Source organism: Dendrobates tinctorius, unplaced genomic scaffold (assembly GCF_039654945.1).
Source record: "Dendrobates tinctorius isolate UK_male_01 unplaced genomic scaffold, ASM3965494v1 ptg000102l, whole genome shotgun sequence".
NCBI lineage: Eukaryota > Metazoa > Chordata > Amphibia > Anura > Dendrobatidae > Dendrobates > Dendrobates tinctorius.
Window position 1 is genome coordinate 41,038,470 of NW_027361770.1, and position 25,023 is coordinate 41,063,492.

Genomic DNA, 25,023 nt, shown 5'->3' on the forward strand with positions numbered 1-25,023 from the left:
TCTATGAGGCAGGAGCCGCCTATGGGACAGGAGCCACCTATGAGGCAAGAGCCACCTATTGGACAGGAGCCCCGTATGAGGCAGGAGCCACCTGTGGGACAGGAGCCAACTATGTGGCAGGAGCAATCTCTGAGACAGGAGCTACCTATGAGGCAGGAGCCACATATGGGACAGGAGCCACTTATGGAACAGGAGCCAACTATGGGGCAGGAGCCATCTCTGAGACAGGAGCCACCTATGAGGCAGGAGCCACCTATGAGGCAGAAGCCACCTATGGGACAGGAGCCACTTATGGGACAGGAGCCACCTATGGGACAGGAGCCACCTATGAGGCAGGAGCCATCTCTGAGACAGGAGCCACCTATGAGGCAGAAGCCACCTATGGGACAGGAGCCACTTATGGGACAGGAGCCACTTATGGGACAGGAGCCACCTATGGGACAGGAGCCACCTATGAGGCAGAAGCCACCTATGAGGCAGGAGCCACCTATGAGGTAGAAGCCACCTATGGGACAGGAGCCACTTATGGGACAGGAGCCACCTATGGGACAGGAGCCACCTATGAGGCAGGAGCCACCTATGGGACAGGAGCCACTTATGGGACAGGAGCCACATATTGGACAGGAGCCAACTATCGGGTAGGAGCCATCTCTGAGACAGGCGCCACATATGGGGCAGGAGCCACCTGTGGGACAGGAGCCACCTATGGGACAGGAGCCAACTATGGGGCAGGAGCCATCTCTGAGACAGGAGCCAACTATGAGGCAGGAGCCACCTATGGGCCAGGAGCCACCTATGGGCCAGGAGCAATCTATGAGGCAGGAGCCACCTATGGTACAGGAGCTACCTATAGGAAAAAGTCAACTATGAGCCAGAAACAATCTATGAGGCAGGAGCCGCCTATGGGACAGGAGCCACCTATGAGGCAAGAGCCACCTATTGGACAGGAGCCCCGTATGAGGCAGGAGCCACCTGTGGGACAGGAGCCAACTATGTGGCAGAAGCAATCTCTGAGACAGGAGCTACCTATGAGGCAGGAGCCACATATGGGACAGGAGCCACTTATGGAACAGGAGCCAACTATGGGGCAGGAGCCATCTCTGAGACTGGAGCCACCTATGAGGCAGGAGCCACCTATGGGACAGGAGCCACTTATGGGACAGGAGCCACCTATGGGACAGGAGCCACCTATGAGGCAGGAGCTATCTCTGAGACAGGAGCCACCTATGAGGCAGAAGCCACCTATGGGACAGGAGCCACTTATGGGACAGGAGCCACCTATGGGACAGGAGCCACCTATGGGACAGGAGCCACCTATGAGGCAGAAGCCACCTATGAGGCAGGAGTCACCTATGAGGCAGAAGCCACCTATGGGACAGGAGCCACTTATGGGACAGGAGCCACCTATGGGACAGGAGCCACTTATGGGACAGGAGCCACATATGGGGCAGGAGCCGCCTATGGGACAGGAGCCACCTATGAGGCAGGAGCCACCTATGGGACAGGAGCCAACTATCGGGTAGGAGCCATCTCTGAGACAGGAGCCACCTATGGGGCAGGAGTCACCTATGGGACAGGAGCCACCTATGGGGCAGGAGCCACCTATGGGACAGGAGCCACCTATGGGGCAGGAGCCACCTATGGGACAGGAGCCACCTATGAGACAGGTGCCACCTATGAGGCAGGAGCCACCTATGGGACAGGAGCCACCTATGGGACAGGAGCCACCTATGAGGCAGGAGCCACCTATGGGACAGGAGCCACTTATGGGACAGGAGCCACCTATGGGACAGGAGCCAACTATCGGGTAGGAGCCATCTCTGAGACAGGAGCCACCTATGGGGCAGGAGCCACCTATGGGACAGGAGCCACCTATGAGACAGGTGCCACCTATGAGGCAGGAGTCACCTACGGGACAGGTGCCACCTATGAGGCAGGAGTCACCTATGGGACACGAGCCACCAATGAGGCAGGAGCCAACTATGAAGCAAAACTGCCAGCGATGTACGCGGCCCTCCGCCTGTCCCGCAGACAATGCGTGTGTTGCAGTTATGTGTATGGCCACCTTTAGTCACCTGCTACATACACCCTACACAGCTATTTTTTATTTTCCAGGATATTTTTGTCTTAAGCGCCATTTGTCTGACGCAAAGCTCCACGTCCTCCCTTTCCACAGGCCCAGCAACAGAATTAGCAGCAGCATAACATTCTGTATACTTCCAGCTGCCACTAGGGGGAGCTCACATCTCTGGATTGTGTCCAGCTCATAATCAATGACTTTCATATCCTGTGAGCGCCTCCTAGTGGCGGCAGGGAGGATTTTCATTTGATCTGCACCACGTTACACACACATTCATAGACTGCATGTTCTACACATATAACTCTCCCTAAAGCGACTTTCACATTACTTGCTTATGAGGCCGTGGTCACACCCAATAGAAAGCCACCGGAAATTCCCGTTAACGCAGACAGTAGCTCCCCATCTCACGTGACTGATGACTGATCACATGCTCACACCGTCATCGCAGGTCCTTTCCTTCAGTAGAATGCTACGCTCACTGTAGCTGAAGCTTCCAGGATCCAACATGGCGGCGTCCACAGTGCATCTCTCACATGCGGCTTTTTCTGTGAACCGGTGCCCGCACTGTTTGAGCTGGAGCCGGGGTGGTGTGCTGGCATGTGGGACGTGTCACTGTGTGGTACTGTACAGCCCTCAGGTAGGCGCTATGGGCCTCATGTCTGCAGCTGACAGCCTGCTGCAGGGGGAGGGGAGAACCAGGTGACAGGTACAGGATGCATGAGGCTGGGCACACACCAGTGTAGGTGACAGGAGTGTGGGCGCACACCAGTGTAGGTGACAGGAGTGTGGGCGCACACCAGTGTAGGTGACAGGAGTGTGGGCGCACACCAGTGTAGGTGACAGGAGTGTGGGCGCACACCAGTGTAGGTGGCAGGAATCTGTGCACACACCAGTGTAGGTGGCAGGAGTCTGGGCACACACCAGCGTAGGTGCCAGGAGTCTGTGCACACACCAGCGTAGGTGCCAGGAGCCTGGGCACACACCAGCGTGGGTGGCAGGAGCCTGGGCACACACCAGCGTGGGTGGCAGGAGCCTGGGCACACACCAGCGTGGGTGGCAGGAGCCTGGGCACACACCAGCGTGGGTGGCAGGAGCCTGGGCACACACCAGCGTGGGTGGCAGGAGCCTGGGCACACACCAGCGTGGGTGGCAGGAGCCTGGGCACACACCAGCGTGGGTGGCAGGAGCCTGGGCACACACCAGCGTGGGTGGCAGGAGCCTGGGCACACACCAGCGTGGGTGGCAGGAGCCTGGGCACACACCAGCGTAGGTGACATAAATCTGGGCGCACACCAGTGTAGGTGGCAGGAGCCTGGGCGCACACCAGTGTAGGTGGCAGGAGCCTGGGCTCACACCAGTGTAGGTGGCAGGAGCCTGGGCGCACACCAGTGTAGGTGGCAGGACCCTGCGCACACACCAGCGTGGGTGCCAGGAGCCTGCGCACACACCGTAGAAGTCTGGGCGCACACCAGTGTGGATGGCAGGAGTCTGTGCACACACCAGTGTATGTGACATAAATCTGGGCACACACCAGTGTAGGTGGCAGGAGTCTGGGCGCACACCAGTGTAGGTGGCAGGAGTCTGGGCGCACACCAGTATAGGTGGCAGGAGCCTGGGCGTACACCAGTGTAGGTGGCAGGAGCCTGGGCGTACGCCAGTGTAGGTGGCAGGAGCCTGGGCGTACGCCAGTGTAGGTGGCAGGAGCCTGGGCGTACGCCAGTGTAGGTGGCAGGAGCCTGGGCGCACGCCAGTGTAGGTGGCAGGAGCCTGGGCGCACGCCAGTGTAGGTGGCAGGAGCCTGGGCGCACGCCAGTGTAGGTGGCAGGAGCCTGGGCGCACGTCAGTGTAGGTGGCAGGAGCCTGGGCGCACGCCAGTGTAGGTGGCAGGAGCCTGGGCGCACGCCAGTGTAGGTGGCAGGAGCCTGGGCGCACGCCAGTGTAGGTGGCAGGAGCCTGGGCGCACGCCAGTGTAGGTGGCAGGAGCCTGGGCGCACGCCAGTGTAGGTGGCAGGAGCCTGGGCGCACGCCAGTGTAGATGGCAGGAGTCTTGGCGCACACCAGTGTAGATGGCAGGAGCCTGGGCGCACACCAGTGTAGGTGGCAGGAGCCTGGGCGCACACCAGTGTAGATGGCAGGAGGCTCCAGTGTAGGTGGCAGGAGCCTGGGCGCACACCAGTGTACGTGGCAGGAGTCTGGGCGTACACCAGTGTACGTGGCAGGAGGCTGGGCGCACACCAGTGTAGATGGCAGGAGTCTGGGCATGCTGGTGACACTAACATGTTCACGTAGAGCTCAGACCTGTGGTTCCCATTGTGTCAGTGTGATCTGTGAATATCTGCTGATCTAATCAGATGTGTCATGGATCCTGTAAAAACCCCGGAACCAAAGGATATCAGGCTGGAATTCTTGAGTTTGGTGGCAGATCCCTGGGTGAGGTGGCTCTCCTCGGTACAAAGTTTTGCAACCATTGAATAGAATTGTATATTTAATTGCAGGTGTTTAGTAAATACTAAGTTCCTTTTAATTCACAGGATGTTTAAAGGGAATGTGTCATTAGAAAATGATTATCTATTGATTAAAGGGTTATTCCCATCTCCGTGATCCTACCCCAATATGTAGATATAATATTAGCAAATACTTCCAAATAGAAATATAGTACAGTTCTTCTGATTTGCTATGTCGCTTACCACTTGTGCAGGGCATTGCAGTAGCTTAGGTTTCCATGGTGACGACCACTCATATAGTGTTAGTTGTTAATGGTCGTGACAATGGATTCCTAAATTACTGCAATGTCCTGCACATGGGGTAAGCAATATAGTGAATCAAAATAACTATACTACATTTCTTTTTGAAATTATTTGCTAATATTATTCTTATAGTTACTTCATATTGGGATAGGATTTTAGAGATGGGAACACCCCTTTAAATCAGATTTTTGTGTTACGTTGTATTTTCTTGTTTTGTTTTACACAGCACAATTTGCACAAAAATAGAAAAACCTTAAAATTTCCACACTGGCCACTTTTAAGCTTTAACACAAGACTCCTGGCTCCTCGCTTCAAAGCTTGCTTTAAACAGTGAAATTTGTGGCATAAGATATGTTACAACTCATCATGAACTATTTGAGTGAGTCTCACCATGCTGTGTCCTGCCCCAGCTCCTTCCATTTGGTGGAACTGGCCAAGAGTGGTATGTAAACGCCAAAAGTCGCAAAAAAGTTGCAACATTTTTAAAGTGTTTTCCGTAAAAACTCTGATGAATCACGGCCTAACTTCCTGCTGTTTCATGAAATAATACATGTACATTGCTACAATGGTCAGATCCCTGTCTTTTGTATTGAAATATCTAATGAGTCTGTACAAAGGTATTTGTGAAGGGAGAAGGAGCAGGTCGGCTGTGACATCGTCTGTTGTATGATCGGTGGGTCCTGTGTTATTTCTGGTGACACATGAGTCTTAAAAAGCCTAAGTGGCCAGTGTGAAACTTGCAAGATTACTCAATATTTTTATGATCAACATAAAAGCACACCTGGCTCAAAAGCGAGATTTAAACAATGCGTCATTTCTTTATTATAAATTCCATTTAATTTTTGTTTTATAATTTCAGAAAAAAACAGTGATAGCTACACTTAATGGACACTCTGAGCGGGTCAACTGTGTTCAGTGGATTCAGAAACCTGATTGCAGTAAGTACTTGTATATTGCAGAATCTACTTAATCTCTTTTCTTTACAGCTGAAATGAAGGTATGCTGATGTATACCACTCTGATGGCATATGAAGCCTTATGGATACGCTTGACATTTTTACCAGGAGACTTAAAGGGTTTCTGTGCTTTCAAGTAACTTTTCAGAATAAGCGGTCCTGTGTGTGACAATGACACGTATCCTGAATTATCACTAGTTTTCTTTGTATGCTCTATCTCTAATTTGCAATCCACGCTGAGCTGGTGGAGAAGACTAGCTGCTATGATGTCGCCCATGCACAGCACACAGATGGATTCCTGCTCTTTGTTCCTGTTTTAGCACATGGAGACTAGCAGCAGCGTGGATGACATTCTAATGCAGCTGAACCCAATAAATCTAGCTGTGGTGAGATAAAAGTCTTGTTAGACAGTTCAACAGAATCTTTATGTCTCTCTGCTTGTGTCCTGCTCATCTTTCATCCTTCCTTCTTCATAGAGTGTAACAGGCTGCATCACATTACAACACTGTGAACTGTCAGTCCTTGTCACAGCAAGATGGATTTGAGATGCTTTTCAGAGTGGATGACAAGTTCATGTGACGGAGAAGGAAAATAAATTACTTATAATTGGGAAAAGAAGCTGATTTCATTGATAAGATACATTACAAAGTTTCTTATATTCACCGGTACTATTTATTTATGCCAGGTTTGTTGAAAGTGCAGTTTCTAAAACCTTCATCCTCGGGCAATTTTTCCTTTTTTTTCCTGTTTTTTCCTCCTCTTCTTCCAAGAACCATAACTTTTTTTTTATTTTTCCGTCCCCATAGCCATATGAGGGCTTGATTTTTTTTTTTGTGAGACCAGTTGTGCTTTTGAATGACTGCATTCGTTTTTTCATGTGATGCACTGGAAAGTGTGAAAAAAAAGTCCAATTGTGTCTAAATTCCCAAAAAATGCCAATCCCACAATTGTTTATTTATTTTTGTTTATTTCCATGTTCTGTATATGGTAAAACTGATCTGGCATTATGGTTCTCCAGGTCAATATGATTCTGAAAATACAAAAACATATAGTTTTTATTTTAAGTGGTGAAAAAAAAATTAGCTTTTGTTGCCATTTGCTGGGTGAGGGCTTATTTTTTTGCTCCATGAGCTGAGGTTTTTATTGATACCTCTTTTGGGGTAGATACAATGTTTTGATCGCTTTTTATTGCAATGTTGCTGCAACCAATAAAACAATTTTGGCATTTTGATTTTTATTCATTACGCCATTTACCAATTGAAATAGTTTGCTTTATATTTTGAGAGTGATTTGAACTTTTTTTTTTTTTTTTTCGTTTTTTTTTTTCTTTTCTTCACTTTTTTCTGTATTTAGTAGTCTCTTTAGGGGACTTGAAGCTGCGATCTGATCACGTGTCCTATATATATAGCCATGCATCAGCACTCCTATGTATAGCTAAAATCATGATTTCCTATTAAAGGGAATCTGTCACACTTTTTTTGAAGCTGCCGGCATTGACATCAGCGGCTTATCTACAGCATTCTGTAATGCTGTAGATAAGCCCCTGATGTAACCTGAAAGATAACAAACAACATTAGATTATTCTCACCAGAGGGGGCGGTCCGGTCCAGCGCCTCCCATCTTTATACAATGCCGTCCTCTTCTTCGCTTCCTGTCGTGGCTCAGGCGCACTGCTCTGCCCTGTTGAGGGCAGAGCAGAGTCCTGCAGTGCACAGGCGTCGGGAGAGCTCTGGCGCCTGCGCACCGCAGTAGTCTGCTCTGCCGTCAACAGGGCAGAGCAGTGCGCCTGCGCCGGAGCCACGACAGGAAGGGAAGAAGAGGACGGCATCGTATGAAAATGGGAGGCGCCGGACCGCGACACTCATCGGACCAGACGGCCCGCTCCGGTGAGTATAATCTAACGTGTTTTTCTTATCTTTCAGGTTACATCGGGGGGCTTATCTACAGCATTACAGAATATCGTAATGACAGGCACGGCGGTCATCAGCAGACCCCCAGCTATCATGACAGCCCACTTTCGCCCCACTATTGAGTCACAAGCGCACCAATGGGAGCTTGGAACAATGCGTCCCCCTACCAGCGAATGTTATATGCCTCTGTCAATCTTTTGACAGCAACATTTATCATGTTTATGACCTCAAGCCAAGCTCCGCTCCACCCATGGCTGTTAAATGCACATGATGGCTTATTAAATCAGCCATCATCTGCTGGGAATGATGTGGTCTCATCGTGTAAGCATACTTAAAAGTCAGGGACACGACTTTTGACGTACATGTAAGTGAAGGTGTTAAGATTTCAGATGAAATGATGTGCACTAAACTTAATTTTTAACTTTGGGAATAACCCTTTATCAGCTAAACATAGCATAGTGACTAACTTACGGGTTCGACTGCTGCGACCCCAATAATCTTGAGAATGGGGCTTTGCATTCATTTCCAGTGGAACTGACTGAGAAAGCTGAGTGCAGCTCTTGGCGTTTTCCCATACAGAGTGATTGGTGATAATTTGGTATTTTGGAAATACCCCTTTATTTCTAATCCTAATCTGTCTTTATTGTATTACGTTTACACTTATAAAGGAGGGTATTGCTTCAAGGCAGTTTTTAACCCCTCTCTGCCATCTGACGTACTATACCGTCCATGTGACCTGGCACAATTTGACCATGGACAGTATAGTACGTCATAGCGCCGGCACTAGGAGCTAGGAGTGGTCACAGACCGCTCCCTCCACTGTAATCCATGAAATGCTGCGATCGAATGCCATCGCAGCATTCCGGGAGCAGGCAGAAGGCTGACAGCCTCTCTGCCTTGGGATCGGAAACCCCGCGGCGTGACGCGGGGTCCTGATCGCTGCCATTGATCTGTTGTGCGCAGTGAATGATCAGGAAGTCTCTCAGTGTCGGTGCCATAAGTGCAGCGCTGACAGCTTCTCTAGCATGCAGATGCTGCTTCATCTGCATGCTATAGAAGCGATCAGCCGGCAAAAAATGATTGTCCCATAGTGGAACAAAGGAAAAAATAGTCATAAAAAAGAAAGCATTTTTTTTTTAAATAATTGTAAAATATATATATAATAAAAATTCTATATATTCTATCACTAAATAAATATTTGAATGAAAAAAAAAATCTAAACAATAAAAGTAAACATATTTGGTATTGCAGCGTCTGTAGCGACCCGACCTATAAATCTGTCCCACTAGTTAACCCCTTTAGTGAACATTATAAAAAAAAAAAAAGAAGCAAAAGAAATTGCTTTATCATCATACCGCCGAACAAAAAGTGGAATAATCCGCGATCAAAAAGACGGATATAAATAAATGTGGTACAGCTGAAAACGACATCTTGTCCCGCAAAAAACAAGCCCCCATACAGCTCCATCAACGGAAAAATAAAAAAAGATATGGCTAGTTATGCAAAAATAATTATTTTTATATAAAATAGTTTTTATTGTATAAAAGCGTCAAAAGACAAAAAAAGATATAAATGAGGTATTGCTGTAATCATACTAACGCGAAGAATAAAACTGCTTTATCAATTTTACCACACATGAAACTGTAAAAACGCCCCCCAAAAAGAAATTCATGAACTGCTGATTTTTGTTTATTCTGCCTCCCAAAAATTGGGATCGCTTTGCCCGGATTTTCCCACTTGTCATGTAGCGGTGGCAAGTGGGGTTCATATTTTTGAGGTTGATGTCACCTTTGTATTGCCCTGTGACATCAAGCCCACCACCAGTTTACCAGCCTGAGAATACCAGCCCCCAGCTGTGAGTTTTGTCTGGCTCGTTATCAAAAATAGGGGGGAACCCGCGCTGTTTTTTTTAATTACTGTATTTATTTACAGCACAGGAGCGGCAAATGAATACTCCAATCCGCTGCTCCTGCTGTCACTGTTATTAGCAGCAGCAAGGGTAGGCTGATGGGAGTAATAGTCCCATCAGTCGCCGCCTGCTGTCTTTTATTACTTAAATGTAACTCTCATCATTCTCCCCTGCTTGCGCCGATCGCCTGCAGAGCAGGGGAGAATGATGAGAGCCGTGTTCAGCACTCGGCGCCGGGGAACAGCGCTTACTGTAATGCTTCTTCCCTGGCGCCCATCCTTGTGGTACTGATGCGGCACACGCAGGGGAGAATGATTAGAGCCGTGTTCCGCACCCGGCGCTGGGGAACAGCGCTTACTGTAACGCTTCTTCCCTGGCGCCGATGCGTGTCACATGGATGACATTCACGTGTGTTATGCGTATGCACGTGTGCTAGATGTTTTGTGGCCCATGCTGACATTAAAAAACGGACATGTCAGTGTTTTGTCCACGGACACATGGTCCGTGGAAACACACTGACATATACACAGACCCATTCACTTGAATAGGCAAACAGCTCTCAGTTCCTCCCAAGTCTCTCCACATGGTTAAGTAGCACTGTACAGCCACATATGGGGTATTGCCACATTCAGTAGTAATTGTGGGACAAATTTTGGTGACATTTTTACCCACTTCTTGTGTGAAAATGTAAAATCTTTGACTAAAATTAAATTTTGGTGGTAAAAATGTAGTTATTTTGTCCTCACTGCCCAATGGTATAAAATTCTGTGACACACCCATAATGTCAATATGATTACTGCACCCCTAGATTAATTCATTGAGAGGTGTAGTTCGTAAAATGGGGTCACTTATGGGGGGATTCTGCTGTTTTGGTACCTCATGGGCTCTCCCAGTTGGGTCATGGCACCTGCAAACCGTCACAGTAAAATCTGGTACTCCTTGCCTTCTGAGCTCTGCCATGTGCCCAAACAGTGGTTTACCCCCACATATGGGGTATCAGCGTACTTGGGACAAATTGCACAATACCTTTTGGGGTCCAATTTCTTCTGTTACCCTTGGGGAAAATAAAAAATTGGTTTGAAAAGATCATTTTTTGTGGAAAAAATATGATTTTTTTAAATGTTTTATTTTTATGGCTCTATGTTATAAACTTCTATGAAGCACTTGGCGGTTCAAAGTGCTCACCACACATCTAGATAAGTTCATTAGGGAGTCTAGTTTCCAAAATGGTGTCACTTGTTGGGGGTTTCCACTGTTTCGGCACATCAGGGGCTCTCCAACTGCGACATGGAGTCTTATCTTAATTCCAGCCAATTTAGTGAATCCTGCTTTGAGCAGGGGGTTGGACCAGATGGCCCAGGAGGTCCCTTCCAACTCTACGATTCTATGATTCCAGCCAAATTTTGCGTTGAAAAAGTCAAATGGCGCTCCTTTCCTTCCGAGCTCTGCCGTGCACCCAAACAATGGTTTACCCCCATATATGGGGTATCAGCATACTCAGGACAAATTGCACAACAACTTTGGGGTCCATTTTCTCATGTTACCTTTGGCAAAATAAAAAAAAATGGATCTGAATAAATTTTTTGGTGAAAAAAGATGAAGTTCATTTTTTTTTTTTAAAACATTCCAAAAATTCCTGAGAAGCACCTGAAGAGTTAATAAACATCTTGAATATGGTTTTGAGCACCTTGAGGGGTGCAGTTTTTACAATGGGGTCTCTGAGTATTTTTCTATCATATAGACCCCTCAAAGCGACTTCAAATGTGAAGTGGTCCCTAACAAAAAATGGTGTTGTAAAAATGAGAAATCACTGTTTAACTTTTATCCCTTATAACTTCCTAACAAAATAAAATTTTGGTTCCAAAATTGTGGTGATGTAAAGTAAATGTGTGGGAAATGTTATTTATTATGTATTTCATGTGACATATCTCTGTGCTTTAAGGGCATAAAACTCAAAGTTGGAAAATTGCAAAATTTTCGCCAAATTTCTGTTTTTTTTTCACAAATAAACGCAAGTCATATCAAATAAATTTTACCACTATCATGAAGTACAATATGTCACGAGAAAACAATGTCAGTGTCACCGGGATCCATGGAAGCGTTCTAGAGTTATTACCTCATAAAGGGACAGTGGTCAGAATTGTAAATATAGGCCTGGTCATTAATGTACAAACCACCCTTGGGGGTAAAGGGGTTAAGCCAGACCGGAGAGCAGCTCATTAGCTCCCCCTGACTTATCCTAGTAATTCCTGAATTACAGAATATACCTTAGTGATAAAGGCGGGCTACTAAAATGATAAATGTAGTTGGTTCACTACAATAACCAGAAAGGTTATCAAAATTAGGTCTATTTACTCTAGAAAAGAGAAGACTTAGGGGAGACTTAATATATATGTACAAGTATATCAGAGGGCAATACAGAGATCTCTCCATTGAACTGTTTGTACCAAGGACTGTGACAAGAACAAGGGGGCATTCTCTTTGTTTGGAGGAAAGACAATTTCTGCACCAGCATAGAAGAGGGTTCTTCACGGTAAGAGCAGTGAGGCTCTGGAATTCTCTTCCTGAGGAAGTGGTGATGGCCAACTCACTGAATGAATTTAAGAAAGGAATGGATGCTTTTCTTGTGAGTAACAGTATAGAAGGTTACGAATAACAGAATATTATAGGTAGATTGTTGACCCAGCTTAGGGGAAGGAATTTTTTTCCCTATGGAGAAAATTGGCTTCTACTCTGTGGGCTTTTGCCTTCCCCAGGATCAACAATGCAGAACAGCTGCACTAAAAATAGGCTGAACTAGATGGACATAAGGTCTTCCTTCAGCCTTCAAAACTATCTTACTATGATAACAGTCCATTTAGTTTTGTGTAGCTGGACCTCCTGCGTCAGCCAAATTACTGCCAATATCTATTGTGTTATTCATGTGACACTTGTGTAATAAATAGTGAGTTTCTCTAATGTCTGGCCTGTGTATTTTTAGGTCCTGAAACAGAGCTTGTTTCTGGGGGGTCTGATAAGAAGGTGATTATTTGGAGGACAGGTGACTATCAGGTATGTAGAATTTTGAATACTGTAATAACGCATACGGTAATATAATATTATATGCGGCTGTGTGCTCCATTCTATAAATGATGTGAGTATTAGCCATCACTGGGGAGTACTGTGATATCTCTAGGCTAGGGCAAAGTGCATTTCTACAGGTCAAAGGACTCAGGTGACTCCTGATATGTGCCACTGAACTTCTTATTGAAGAGATTGGGGCATAGTTTCATGTCTGCTGCTTTTTGATAAGTAACACCAGCACACTTTTTTATACAAAAGTTCTGCAGCTGCTTTACTTGTGCACATTGTTGTACACACTGCTCCAGCTGAACAACCATTTCTTGAAGAGATTTGCCACTGCTATAGTATTTAATGACCTTTCCTCTTGGGTAGCGCGGTGACTGAGCACTGCAGCCTTGCAGCGCTGGGGTCCTGAGTTCAAATCCCACCAAGGACAACTTCTGCAAGCACTTTGAATGTTCTCCCCTTGATTGTGCGGGTTTCCTCCCATCCTCCAAAGACATACTGATTTATACTGACTTCTTTAGTGGCTGCGCCACTTTGTGGTGTTCCACTCTGCACCCCGTTTACATCCTGAGTGTGCTGTAACATAGTCGATTTGCTTTTGATGACCTATATGCATAGGTCATCAATATCATATAGTTAACAATGGCTTTAAAGAGAATGGGAGTACAGTATATAAGAGTTGATCACTTTCTGATGAAATTTCTAAAAGGCCATGACCTGACATGCACTGTCATAGAAAACCCTTACCCTTCTGTTTTTTTACTGCATCACCCCAGCTTTAGGCCTCTGCTGCCCATGAGTATAGTAGATCCCGGCGGCCCCCACAGTATTAGTGCTTCAGATGGTGGCAGTCACGTGTTGTATCCAGCTTCTTCTTCTGAAAATGTTGAGCACACAATCAGATACAGGCAGCAGAATCTGCTGGGATTGGCACAGTGAAAGGAGCTTTGTATAAAAGCATTCAAACATTCCTCTTCTTCGGGAAGAGATAAACCACGTCTATGAAATGACATTTATCTCTGTATAATCATTGTGTTCTGAGTGCAGAATGTTACATTCATACAATATCATTTCCAGAAATGTCAATGCCGAACTTCTTGCAAATAACATTTATTATAGATCCTACAGAAGAAAGACCAAGACACAAAAGTACAATTTATGAAGAATGAACAATCTTTAATGATAATAATTTTTATTTGTGCCAACATTTTCCACAGCACTTTTCCTGTTCAGAGGGTTCACGTACATACAAGATAAGACATTACAGAATAACACATAGTTCTCCACATACCGAGAGGAGTGAGGGCCCTGTTCAATAGGGGGACACAAAAGTTAAAAATAAAGTGATAATCATGTAAGGTCCAGTCATCAATATAATAAGGTATTCAAATAACTCTGAATGAACTAGTCACCAGCCATTATCTGTTTAGTACTGGTAAAAAGAGCTATTGAGTGCATGGAACAGAGAACAGGGAAAAGTTAGATTAATGAAGTGAGGTGATAGACCAGTCTAAAGAAATGTGTTTTTAGGGCATGCCTGAAACTGTGGATACTGGGAATTTACCGAATTGTCCAGAGTAGTGCATTCCAGACAACTGGTGCAGCACAAGAGAAGTCTTGGAGATGGGTTTCGACTTAGGTCGTTAGCATAACAGGGATGACTGGTTGGTTTCTAGACAGAGATGAGGGAGGAGATGTAGGGTGGTGCAGAATAGTGGAGAGTTTTGTGGGTGAGAGTAGTAAGTTTATATTAGACTCTGTAGTGGATGGACAACCAGTATCAATTGGTCATACATATGATCCTGTTTACTGCATTCATTATAGACTGCAGAGGAGAAAGCTTTATGAGGGGGGGTGAGGATCATAAGAGCGTTGAGGTAGTCCAGATGACAATGAATCAGAGCAACAGGAAGAGTCTTTGCAGAATCAAATGTACGGAAATCTCGAATTCAGGAGATGCTTTGAGGTGTAGGTGACATGAGTGAACAAATGTATTATTACTCTTTATTAAATATAGCAAAATAGACAGTTAAAAATGCATCACACTGTGGGTGAGAAACGGATGTTGCATCAAGATGACACTGATACTGCTGTATTTACAGCAATGCCAGTAGAGAAATCATATATCATGGTGTCACATGAATGAAGCCGTATGATAGGAAAACAAAAACACTCCTGCCTTCCAGAGGTAGACTCTTGTAGCTGCAGGTGATCAAAGAAGGGTCCTGTGCAGTCCCATGTAAAAGTAGAAGATCTAAAAGAAGCTTTATCATTACTGAAAATCTAAAAGGTCCCTAACCTCATTCCACTATATGCATTGGTCCTTTTGTTATCATTACTGTTAATTTGGTGGGTGTGATCCATATTTATCTATTCACTGTGCTCACTAGAGTAAGAGTGGTTCTCTGCGGTCAAAAAGGTCATATTCTCCAGCACCAAAGGAAAGTAGTTAAAACTCAGCCTTTAATCATTCAGGATAAAAATAAATAGCAGAATGTGCACATGTTAAAAAAAAAAAAACCATAATGCTTTTAGGGTAGAAAAACTTTTAATCATGGTTGGTCATAACAGCAATGGGTAAGGGTTTTTCTACCCAAAAAACATAAGTATTATGTTTTTTTTTTAATATGTGCATATTCTGCCATGTTTTGCATCCACTATGACTAAAGGCTGAGTTTTAACTACTTCTCTTTGGTACATAACATCATTACCTTTTGTACCATTTAGAGGTATTTGCCCTGGAAGCCAGACCACAGACTGTGTACCCTGGAAGTTTTCTGGGATAGTTATCTACATTATAACACAGGAGTAGTGAGCTGAATTAACACTTTTTCTGTTTTTTTGTATATATATGAGTGTTTTTATTCGGTCGTCTTTGACAGAACCACCTGAGAGGGGATCCGCCCTCCAGGAACAGGAAATCCTACAGATACATAAGGGCGGCACCTCTCTCACGCATCAGTTGATTTCCTGTTCCAGGAGGACAGGATTCCCTACAGATCATACCATCATGGACGAAGGAATCCCCAGGCCGGCTGTCTGACTCAGGTAGCGGGGGGTCTCCTACCTTGGGCAGTGCGGAGTCCCCTGGAAGCGCTACGGTGGGCCCGGGTAGGGTTCCACGTCAATGTGCGGAACAGGTGGGAGCGGGGTCCGGCGGATGCCCGTCTCCGGCGGGTAAGTATGGATCCCCCCGGACCCCTGTCCCCGGTCTTGCAGGTGCGGTCTCCCTTCGGTCCAGATCGCGGTCGGGGGCGGGCGGCTGTACCTCGGTGGCGTGCAGGGAGCGCTGTGCGGGGTCGGGCGCCGCCATGGCACTGGTGACCTGCGTGTCCCCGCGCGTTCACTCAGACCGGAAGTGACGCGGGGGACGGTAGCGCCAGGCCGGAAGTCGGATGCCGGCCGGCTTTTCTCCCAGGTGCGTCGCCGGGCACAGCGGCGCGAGCGCCGACATAGCGGCTGGGGCGGGGGGGAGGGGCCGCGCGCAGGGAGGAGTATCCATGGACGTCATGAAGGGGAAAGGGGGGGGGGAATTATCCCCTGGCCATGACACCTGTGATCCCGGATTGCCGGGGGGAAGATAAAAGGGCTCAGAAGCACTGTAAAGCGGCTTCTGCTCAGGTGCAGAAATGGACGAGCTGGAAGCTCCCATGGCCCAGCTGGACCGAGAGCAGGAACGTACCTCAGAGAGGTCCCAAACCAGCTCCCAGCAAAAGAAAAAACGAACTGGAAAATCCGGCCATAGAAGTTCCTCCAGGCCGAAGGATCCAGCTCGCCCCCCTGTGATCCGGTACCTATGCCTTGTGCTCAGGGTTAGAGATCTTCGTGAATGTGCCCTGATGCAGTGTTCCCCTTATGTTTTCCTCCTATAGGGGAAGAAATGCCCTGACAAGGCAAAAAACAGGGAGTGCGCCCTTTGCAAGTACCCCTTGCCGGATGCCTACCCTAAAAGGCTGTGCCAGTCATGTATACGGCAGACGGTAAAAAAAAAAAAAAAAAAAGAGTAGTCCCAAAAAATTAGCATGCATACTTCCTTACCCTGTCCCCCCTCCTGTAGGTGGCGGAAGAAACCCCTGACTTCGCTGCAAGTCTAAGGGAAATTATCAGGACGGAAGTTAAAGCCCTAAAGTCCGTACCCCAGGGGGAGTCATCTAGGAAAAGAAAGAGAGCAAGTTTCGTAGGGTCAAGCTCTTCAGCTGACCCTAGAGGAAATGAAGACTCCTCAGAGCCCTCCACCTCCGCATCTGCGTCCTCTTCAGAGGAAGACGCCAGTCGTTTCTCCCTGGGTCTTTGGGTCTGGAACAAGTGGACAAACTAGTCAAGGCAGTCAGGGCTACCATGGGGGTAACAGACACAAAACCAGAACGGTCAGCGCAGGACCTAATGTTCGGGGGTTTAGACCCCAGGAAACGTAAGTCGTTCCCGTTAGACGACAAGGTCCAAAATTTGATCAATAGGGAATGGAGGAAACCAGAAAGGAAAGGCTCCCTACCACCAGCTTTTAAATGGCGATACCCCTTTGAGGACCCCGTGGTGAACAAATGGGACAAAGCCCCGAAATTGGACGCAGCCGTGGCTAAGGCGTCCAAAAAATCCGCTATCTCCTTTGATGACATGGTCTCTTTAAAGGATCCACTAGATAAAAAGGCTGACTCCTGCTTGAAAGGGACATGGGAAATGTCAGCTGGCGCCCTGAGACCAGCAGTAGCAGCTACCTGCACAGCCAGATCTATGATGGTCTGGCTGGACCAGCTGGAAACACAGAGGACAGAGCCTCGAGGTAGTCTATCTTGAAAACCCTACCTACCATCCAGGATGCGGCAGCCTTTTTAGCCGACGCTTCTGCAGATTCCACAAGGATGGCGGCCAAAGCCGCAGGGCTATCAAATACAGCCCGATGGGCTATATGGCTGAAATGCTGGCCCGGGGACATCCAGGCCTGATCCTGGCTTTGCTCCATCCCGTGTGAGGGGGAATATCTATTCGGACCAGTCCTAGATGAACTGGAGATGTGAAGTACAGTATTCAGATGTACGGGATATCTTGTTCTTCAGACTCCATTTTTGTGCTTGCGACACCATTTTGTTGTTTACAAGTTAAATTTTGTAACCTAACTAGATGAAAGTTCACGGCTGTTATGAAACCAGACTGTTCCAGCTTGCACAAGATATGAGATGAGACCCTAAAAGAATGTGCTATTGTTCTATATTCTACGTCACGCAGCTAGGGACATATTCCAATTTTCTTGCAATACTATTGGCTTAAATGTATTACGATTCTATTGGTAGTTGTATACTTTGCATAATTAAGCAAAAGATTATAAAAGATGTGACTAAAATAAAGGGGCTTAGTGATCTGCCTGGAACCTCCCATACAGAGACACATCTCCGTATGGTTATTCTCAGTTGCTAGCAACATCCTGTGAATTAATTTGGAAATCACTGGATCAACCGTGAAGGGTTAATTTAGCCCTACCTCAACAGTTTTGGCGCCCAACGTGGGGCCCCCCGAACAGGGATGCCTCTGCCCCCGGAGGACAACAAGACAAAGGACCCTCGGAGCGGACACGGGTGCTGGAAAATTGGGACTGATCATCCCCCATGGCAACCACGGTAAGTTGGCAGTTATACTGTTCAGACTGACCGTTGGTGTGGTTTTCCTGTGCTTGTTGCTGCAAAGAGGATCTGAGATTTGTCCCCTGGTGGGGTGATTCATGGGTGGAATCATATAGAGGTGCAGTCCCATTGGGGGCCCAGTGCTCGAACCGTACCTCATAAGGGACGGACACCCCGGATTGACCAGTAATTGTGACTCTCTTTATAGTCAAAATATCCTGAATTCCTGATAATTGTTAGTAATCAGGCGTGGTCATGTGATCGAAGATGGGTAGGATACGTAACTCAGGTGTGTGTATATGTATGTATGTGTGTATAATATATATATATAACCAGAGGGGTCCGGAGGGATAGTCTGAGACGCCCTCCTCCTTTCACTAAGTACCGCGAATTTTGGGCTTCCCAGAGGGGGTTGACCTGGTGGAACAAACTGAGACGGCCGCTCCAGTATTATGCACAACTAAAGGATATTTAGCTCTAAATGAGAGAATCCGTGGAAGGAAAAGAATTTTGTGGCTTGGCACATGAATTGTGTGACAAAGGAGTTAGGAAGAACAGAGGAAGTGAATTCTGATTGTTTCTGTTACTGCTATGTTGAAGAAGGAAAAATTGTCTATTATTATGGCAAGGACGGGATGTATTGTGGTTCAAGAAAGTGACTGTGGTGTGAGGAAGTGATTGATTAAGAAGCAACTAAGATTGATACTGTGTCAGGCAGACAGATGGTTAAGAATGATTTGAAACAAGAAGTTTCCCTGCTAGATGATAAGGTCCCTCCCCAGGAAATCAAGCCTCTCCTCCCAACTGTAAGCTCTGTGCCCCTTAACCCTAAGGCACCGATGTATCCTGGACTACCGAAACTCAGTATGCCCCCACCCTATGATCCTGCCGGGTGGATCTGTGCTGTATGTGGAGTTACTAATCCTCAGTGGAGAGAGGTCTGTTATAATTGTGGCACAAGGAGACCGAGAGTCGCAGCCCCCACCTTTTCTTTGTTAAACGCTCACGGTATCTATTATCAGCCACCGCTGCCAGCCTCAGTCCCCGCTAAAAAAAAAAAAGTTTTCAGAAGAATTTAACCCGTCTGTTCAGCGTAGAGAGAAAAAAAAAAACAAGCTAGCAGCCAGCAGCTGCTCCAGCCCCCACCATTGTGCCCAGCGAGGCTGCGAGTTCACAGTCCCTTATCAGTATCAGTGTGCCCTTCAGCCCACACAGCAAACACTGGCCCCCCCTCAGACTTCAGCTACTGGGAAACCTGCTCCTCAGCCCCTCCCTGCTAATGCTGGCGCTGTGCCAGACTCGAACACTTTCAGAGAAGTTGTCATTCCCCTGCTATTTTAATCCGAGTAGATGGTAGACCCAATTAATATACTTTTATAAACCCTATTTCTGTGGGACCTTTTCCCAAGGTTACTGTTTAGTTCGTAATCTCTCCCATATGTCCAGTAAATTTACTAGGGGCAGATTTATTATCACAGTTCCGCTCCGGAATACCATTCCAAGATGATGGTCAGATGGCTCTTACGTTATATAATCCCTATGTAGATGAAGACAGTGAGGAAATCTGTATTTTGCATGCCCTTCCTACAGTTATGATGGCCCTGATAGGCTCAGATCCACCCCCAATATTGCCTGAGGATCAACGACTCACCCCATAACTCTCAGAGATACCATCTAAACTCTGGTCAAAAGGGCCAAATGATATAGGGAAAATGCCTGTAGAACCAGTAAAAGTGTTTCTCAAACCTGGTGCCTAATCCTCATACTCTTTTGTCCCAAATACCCCAGGATGCTGCTTGGTTTACAGTTATTGATCTTGCCAATGCCTTCTTTAGTATTCCGTTACACCCAGACTGCCAGTTTCTATTTGCATTCACTTATCAGGGACGACAGTAAATATGGACAGTTATGCCACAAGGGGCCCAAAACAGTCCCAACCAGTTTGAAAAAAATATGAGCGAGTGTCTTTTGCCATTTTTGCCAATGTTAGTCTCCTTAAGTATCTGGCAGCACTGAACTGTCGGGTTTCGGCCTCGGGACTTCAGTTCTGCCTTGGTCTAGTGATATTCTTGTGTCACTGGCTCCTTCAGGGTGTTAGACACCTCACAGAAGAACGAAAAATAGCTGTCAGCTCCCTTCCTTTCCCAAAAGATGAAACTGAACTCCAGCGTGTTCTTGGATTATGTACCTACTGTCGTCAGTGGATACCGGATGCATCCCGCATAATGCAACCCATTTACAATGCCTTGAAAGACGGTATAATGAACTAGAAGGAAAGATGGCAGTGATGAGGATTACCTCCAACATGATTGTTCCCAACTTCTGACTGAAGAAACAGCTACTCCACCAAATGTCAGTGAGAATTCACTCCCAAATCCTGATCTGGTGTTATACACGGATGGTTCAAGATATGCTGACGAGTTTGGTAGATTCCACACGGGATATGCTGCTACCACAGAGGACACTGTAGTGCATGCAGCTGCACTCCCGCCCTCACAGTCAGCACAAGAAGCAGAACTCCAGGCTCTGTCTACTGCATGTACTTTGGCCAAGAACAGACGGGCTAATATATACACGGACTCATGGTATGCATTTGGTATTGCTCACGATTTTGGGGCTCTATGGGCCAATCGAGGGTTTATTACTACTGCCGGAACCCCAGTGAAAAATGCTGAAGCTGTTAAAACCCTCATGGACTCGATCAAATTACCTACTCAGGTGGCCATTATCAAAGTTAAGGCGCACGGTCCTAGGAACAGTCCACAGACTGTTGGCAACGCATTTGCGGATATGCAAGCAAAAGCCGCAGCTCTTTTACCTGTTGAACCAACCATACCAACTATGGTGACCACACGCTCTCAGCGTAAACAGTTACAAGAAGCTTTGACCCTACAAGAACTTGATGATCTACAACAGACTAAAGTTTTCTGTCGGACCCCGCAAGACCGCTTAATGACAATGCAGAGAATGTCTCCAAAGGAAGAGGTGAAGCAATGGAAGACTGATGGGGCACGAATGGATAATGGTCTCTGGAAAAAGGACCAACTTGTGTATCTCCCTAAGCGGATGTACCCTGGTATTGCCATATGGGCACATGGGCCTACACATAGAGGAAAGAATCAGGCCCTCGCACTCAACAGAGAAAGCTGGCGACGATAAAAAGAAATTCCCTTCCCTGCCCACCCCTTCCTATAGGTGTCCCTTTGCTAGTAAGAGATTTTTCCATAGGAGATCATCCAGGGACCGGGGCAGATGGGAAGATAAAAAGAAAAAAGGTACCTGGTTTATGTTTGGAGGGGGACGCCAGGAAGTATCCCGTGAGACCAAGAAACCTCCCCAATGACTAGAGGCCCCGGTGGGAGGTAGACTATCGGCCTTCTACCAAGCCTGGTCGCAGATCTCAAACAGTGACTGGATCCAGGGGTTGGTAGCCTCAGGCCTAAGGCTAGAATTTGTCTGTGTCCCCCGGAACAGTTTTAGGGTCACCCCGCTCAGGTCTTCCCTGGTGTTACAGGCTGCCCTAGAGATTGAAATTCTTGACCTATGTCATAAGGGAGTACTGATAAAGGTACCAGAGGAGGAGAAGGGCGAAGGCTTTTACTCCCCCCTATTTTTGGTCCGTAAACCGGACAATTCTTACAGGACCATAATCAACCTGAGGGCACTCAATAGATACCTGGTCATTCAACCTTTCATACTCACAGACGCGGATTCTTTACTGTAAGAGCAGTGAGACTATGGAACTCTCTGCCATATGATGTTGTAATGAGTGATTCCCTACTAAAATTTAAGAAGGGACTGGATGCCTTTCTTGAAAAGTATAATGTTACAGGGTATATACACTAGTTTCCTTAATATTGCGTTGATCCAGGGAGCTAGTCTGATTGCCGTATGTGGAGTCAGGAAGGAATTTTTTTCCCCAATGTGAAGCTTACTGTTGCCACATGGGTTTTTTTTGCCTTCCTCTGGATCAACATGTTAGGGCCAGTTAGGATAGGATATGGGTTGAACTAGATGGACTTAAAGTCTCCCTTCAACCTTAATAAATATGTTAATATGTTAAAATGGAAACGATCAATTCCACAATAAAATTACTGTTTGAGAAATGTTTTATGGTGGTGTTGGATTTAAAAGACGCTTATTACCATATACCCATCTATGCGTCTCATCAGCGTTTCCTTAGAGAGGCGGTTCATTTAAAGGGGTCGTTATAGCATTTTCAATATGTCACCCTTTCCTTTGGTATAGCAGTCGCACCCCCGTGTTCACTAAGGTTATAGCGGAAGTTATGGCCCATCTGCGGGAAGTAGACATCCTAGTAATCCCCTACCGGGATGACTTCCTTATTGTAGGCAAAACAGCAGACCATTGTCTGGATCAATTGCAAGAAACAAAATCAGCTCTGGAACGGTTAGGGTGGCTATTAAACATTAAGAAGTCCCATCTACAGCCCATGAAAGTCCAGCAGTTCTTGGGCTTAACCCTAGATTCGCAGAATCAGGAGTGTCGTCTTCCACCCGAAAAATTAGTTTGCCTACGTCAGCAGGTCTTGAACGCCTCCAATAGCCCTACCATGTCTCTTAGAAAGGCAATGTCCCTCCTGGGTTCTCTCTCATCCTGCATCCCCGCGGTCCGGTGGGCCCAGTTTCATACAAGGGGGCTACAGGGCGAGGTTTTACGCCATCAAAAGATCCTGGGCGGTTATCTAGAAGGCCAGTTGACTCTGTCCCAACATACTTTGAAATCCCTGGAGTGGTGGCTAGACAAAAACAATCTAGCCAGAGGGGTGCCCTGGAAATACAATGTAACCCGGGTAGTTGCCACAGATGCAAGCCCTACGGGTTGGGGGGCCCACATGGGGGAAATCTTGATCCAGGACCTGTGGGAATACCATCAGATGGAAATGTCCTCCAACCTGAAAGAACTAACAGCCGTAGAGCAGGCAGTTAAAAACCTTCTTGTGTATCTACAGGGTCACCATGTTCGAATATTCTCCGACAATCAGGTCACTGTGGCTTACATCAGCCACCAAGGTGGGACTCGTTCCAGGCCCCTGATGGAGGTAGCAGAGCGGCTGTTCCAAACGGCAGAGCAACATCTCCTGTTTTTAACAGCTCTGCACATAAAATGGAAAGAAAACACCGCAGCAGACTTCCTAAGCCGCAACATTCTAAAGCAAGGGAAATGGTCCTTAAAAACCTCCATCTTCTACCTGATTGTAAAAAAATGGTGGAAGCCAGAAGTGGACCTCTTCGCCACCAGAGAGAAAAGGAAGGTGCCTCAGTTCTGATCTCTAAATCCCAGGGAGATCCCTCTGGCAGTAGATGCCCTTCTGATCAAATGGGACTTCGGGCTAGCATACGCCTTCCCTCCCCTGTCTCTACTACCTCTGGTGATGAGGAAAATCAGGAAGGACAAGGCGAGGATTATAGGGATCGCCCCGTTTTTGCCCAAAAGGGCATGGTTCTCATGCCTCAGGACCATGTCGCTGTCCGACCCTTGGGTCCTACCAAACATCCCAGACCTCCTATCCCAGGGCCCAGTTTACCATCCTCAGGTAGCTGGCCTACATCTGACGGCGTGGATTTTGAACGGTCGCTACTAAAGGAGAAAGGTTTCTCCCCAGGCCTAATTAACACCCTGCTCAAAAGCAGAAAGCCAATTACAACTGAAATCTGTCAGGATTTGGAAAGATTCCTTCAGGGATCAGGGGTAGTAGCTGGGCAGTCCATTCCCATAGCACAGAAATTAGAGTTCTTACAAAGAGGTCTGGACATGGGACTCTCCACCAGCACCCTTAAAGTACAGGTGTCGGCTCTAGGGGCACTTTTCAACTGCAACATCGCCAATAACTATTGGATCAGTAGGTTTATTAAAGCAACAGGCAGGTCCAGACCAGTAGGAAAAAAATAAATTTATGTCATGGGATCTAAACCTAGTCCTCACGGCCATGACGGAGGTTTGAACCTATCTCGTCAGCCTCCACAAAAAAACTGTCTCTTAAAGTAGCTCTTCTGGTAGTGTTGACATCAGCCCGTAGAGTAAGTGACATCTAGGCGTTATCTAGACTTCCTCCCTACATACAATTCAGGGACGACAGGGTAATTCTTACACCCGATCCAGCATACCTGCCTAAAGTAGCCTTCAGTTTCCATAGAACTCAGGAGATGGTCCTTCCATCCTTCCTCCCTAATCCCACGAACGGTAAGGAAAGGAAACTACACACTCTATACGTTAGGAGATGTCTCCTAGAGTACCTGGCGGTAACTGACCCCTGGAAAAAGGATAATGCCTTGTTTAACTCCTATCAGGGCACCAGAAAGGGCCTTAGGGCTTCAAAAAGCTCACTAGCAAGGTGGATTAGGGAGGCCATTTCATTAGCATACACCTCAAAGGGCAAACCGGCTCCTGGCAAGCTGAGGGCGCATTCCACCAGGGCCATGGCAACCTCGTGGGCAGAGAGATCGGAGGTCTCGATCGACCAGATATGTAAGGCAGCTACCTGGTCCTCTCCGAGCACCTTTTATAACCATTATAGACTAGACCTGGGTGCTTCCTCAGACCTCTCCTTTGGTGTCAGGGTTCTGCAGGCTGTAGTCCTTCCCTAAAGTAATTATTACTCTCTGTAATTCTCTCAGGTGGTGCTGTCATGGACGACCGAATAAAGTTGTAGTTACTCACTGGTTAACGGTTTTTTTCGGAGTCCATGACAGCACCCGTATATTCCCTCCCTTTAGT

The 25,023-nt window shown here is 46.8% G+C and overlaps 1 protein-coding gene across 4 annotated transcripts in view; it reads left to right on the plus strand.

Annotated features, from left to right (window-relative positions):
- The first annotated feature begins 2,454 nt into the window (after positions 1-2,454).
- Positions 2,455-25,023, plus strand: part of ELP2 (elongator acetyltransferase complex subunit 2) — a 162,750-nt gene continuing 140,181 nt past the window's right edge. For all 4 annotated transcript variants that reach the window (XM_073587856.1, XM_073587859.1, XM_073587857.1 and 1 more), the window contains exons 1-3: positions 2,455-2,717; positions 5,687-5,765; positions 12,582-12,652. In XM_073587856.1, the coding sequence (XP_073443957.1) occupies positions 2,586-2,717; positions 5,687-5,765; positions 12,582-12,652 (282 nt within the window). In that variant the 5' untranslated portion in view covers positions 2,455-2,585. The remainder of the gene's footprint in view (positions 2,718-5,686; positions 5,766-12,581; positions 12,653-25,023) is intronic.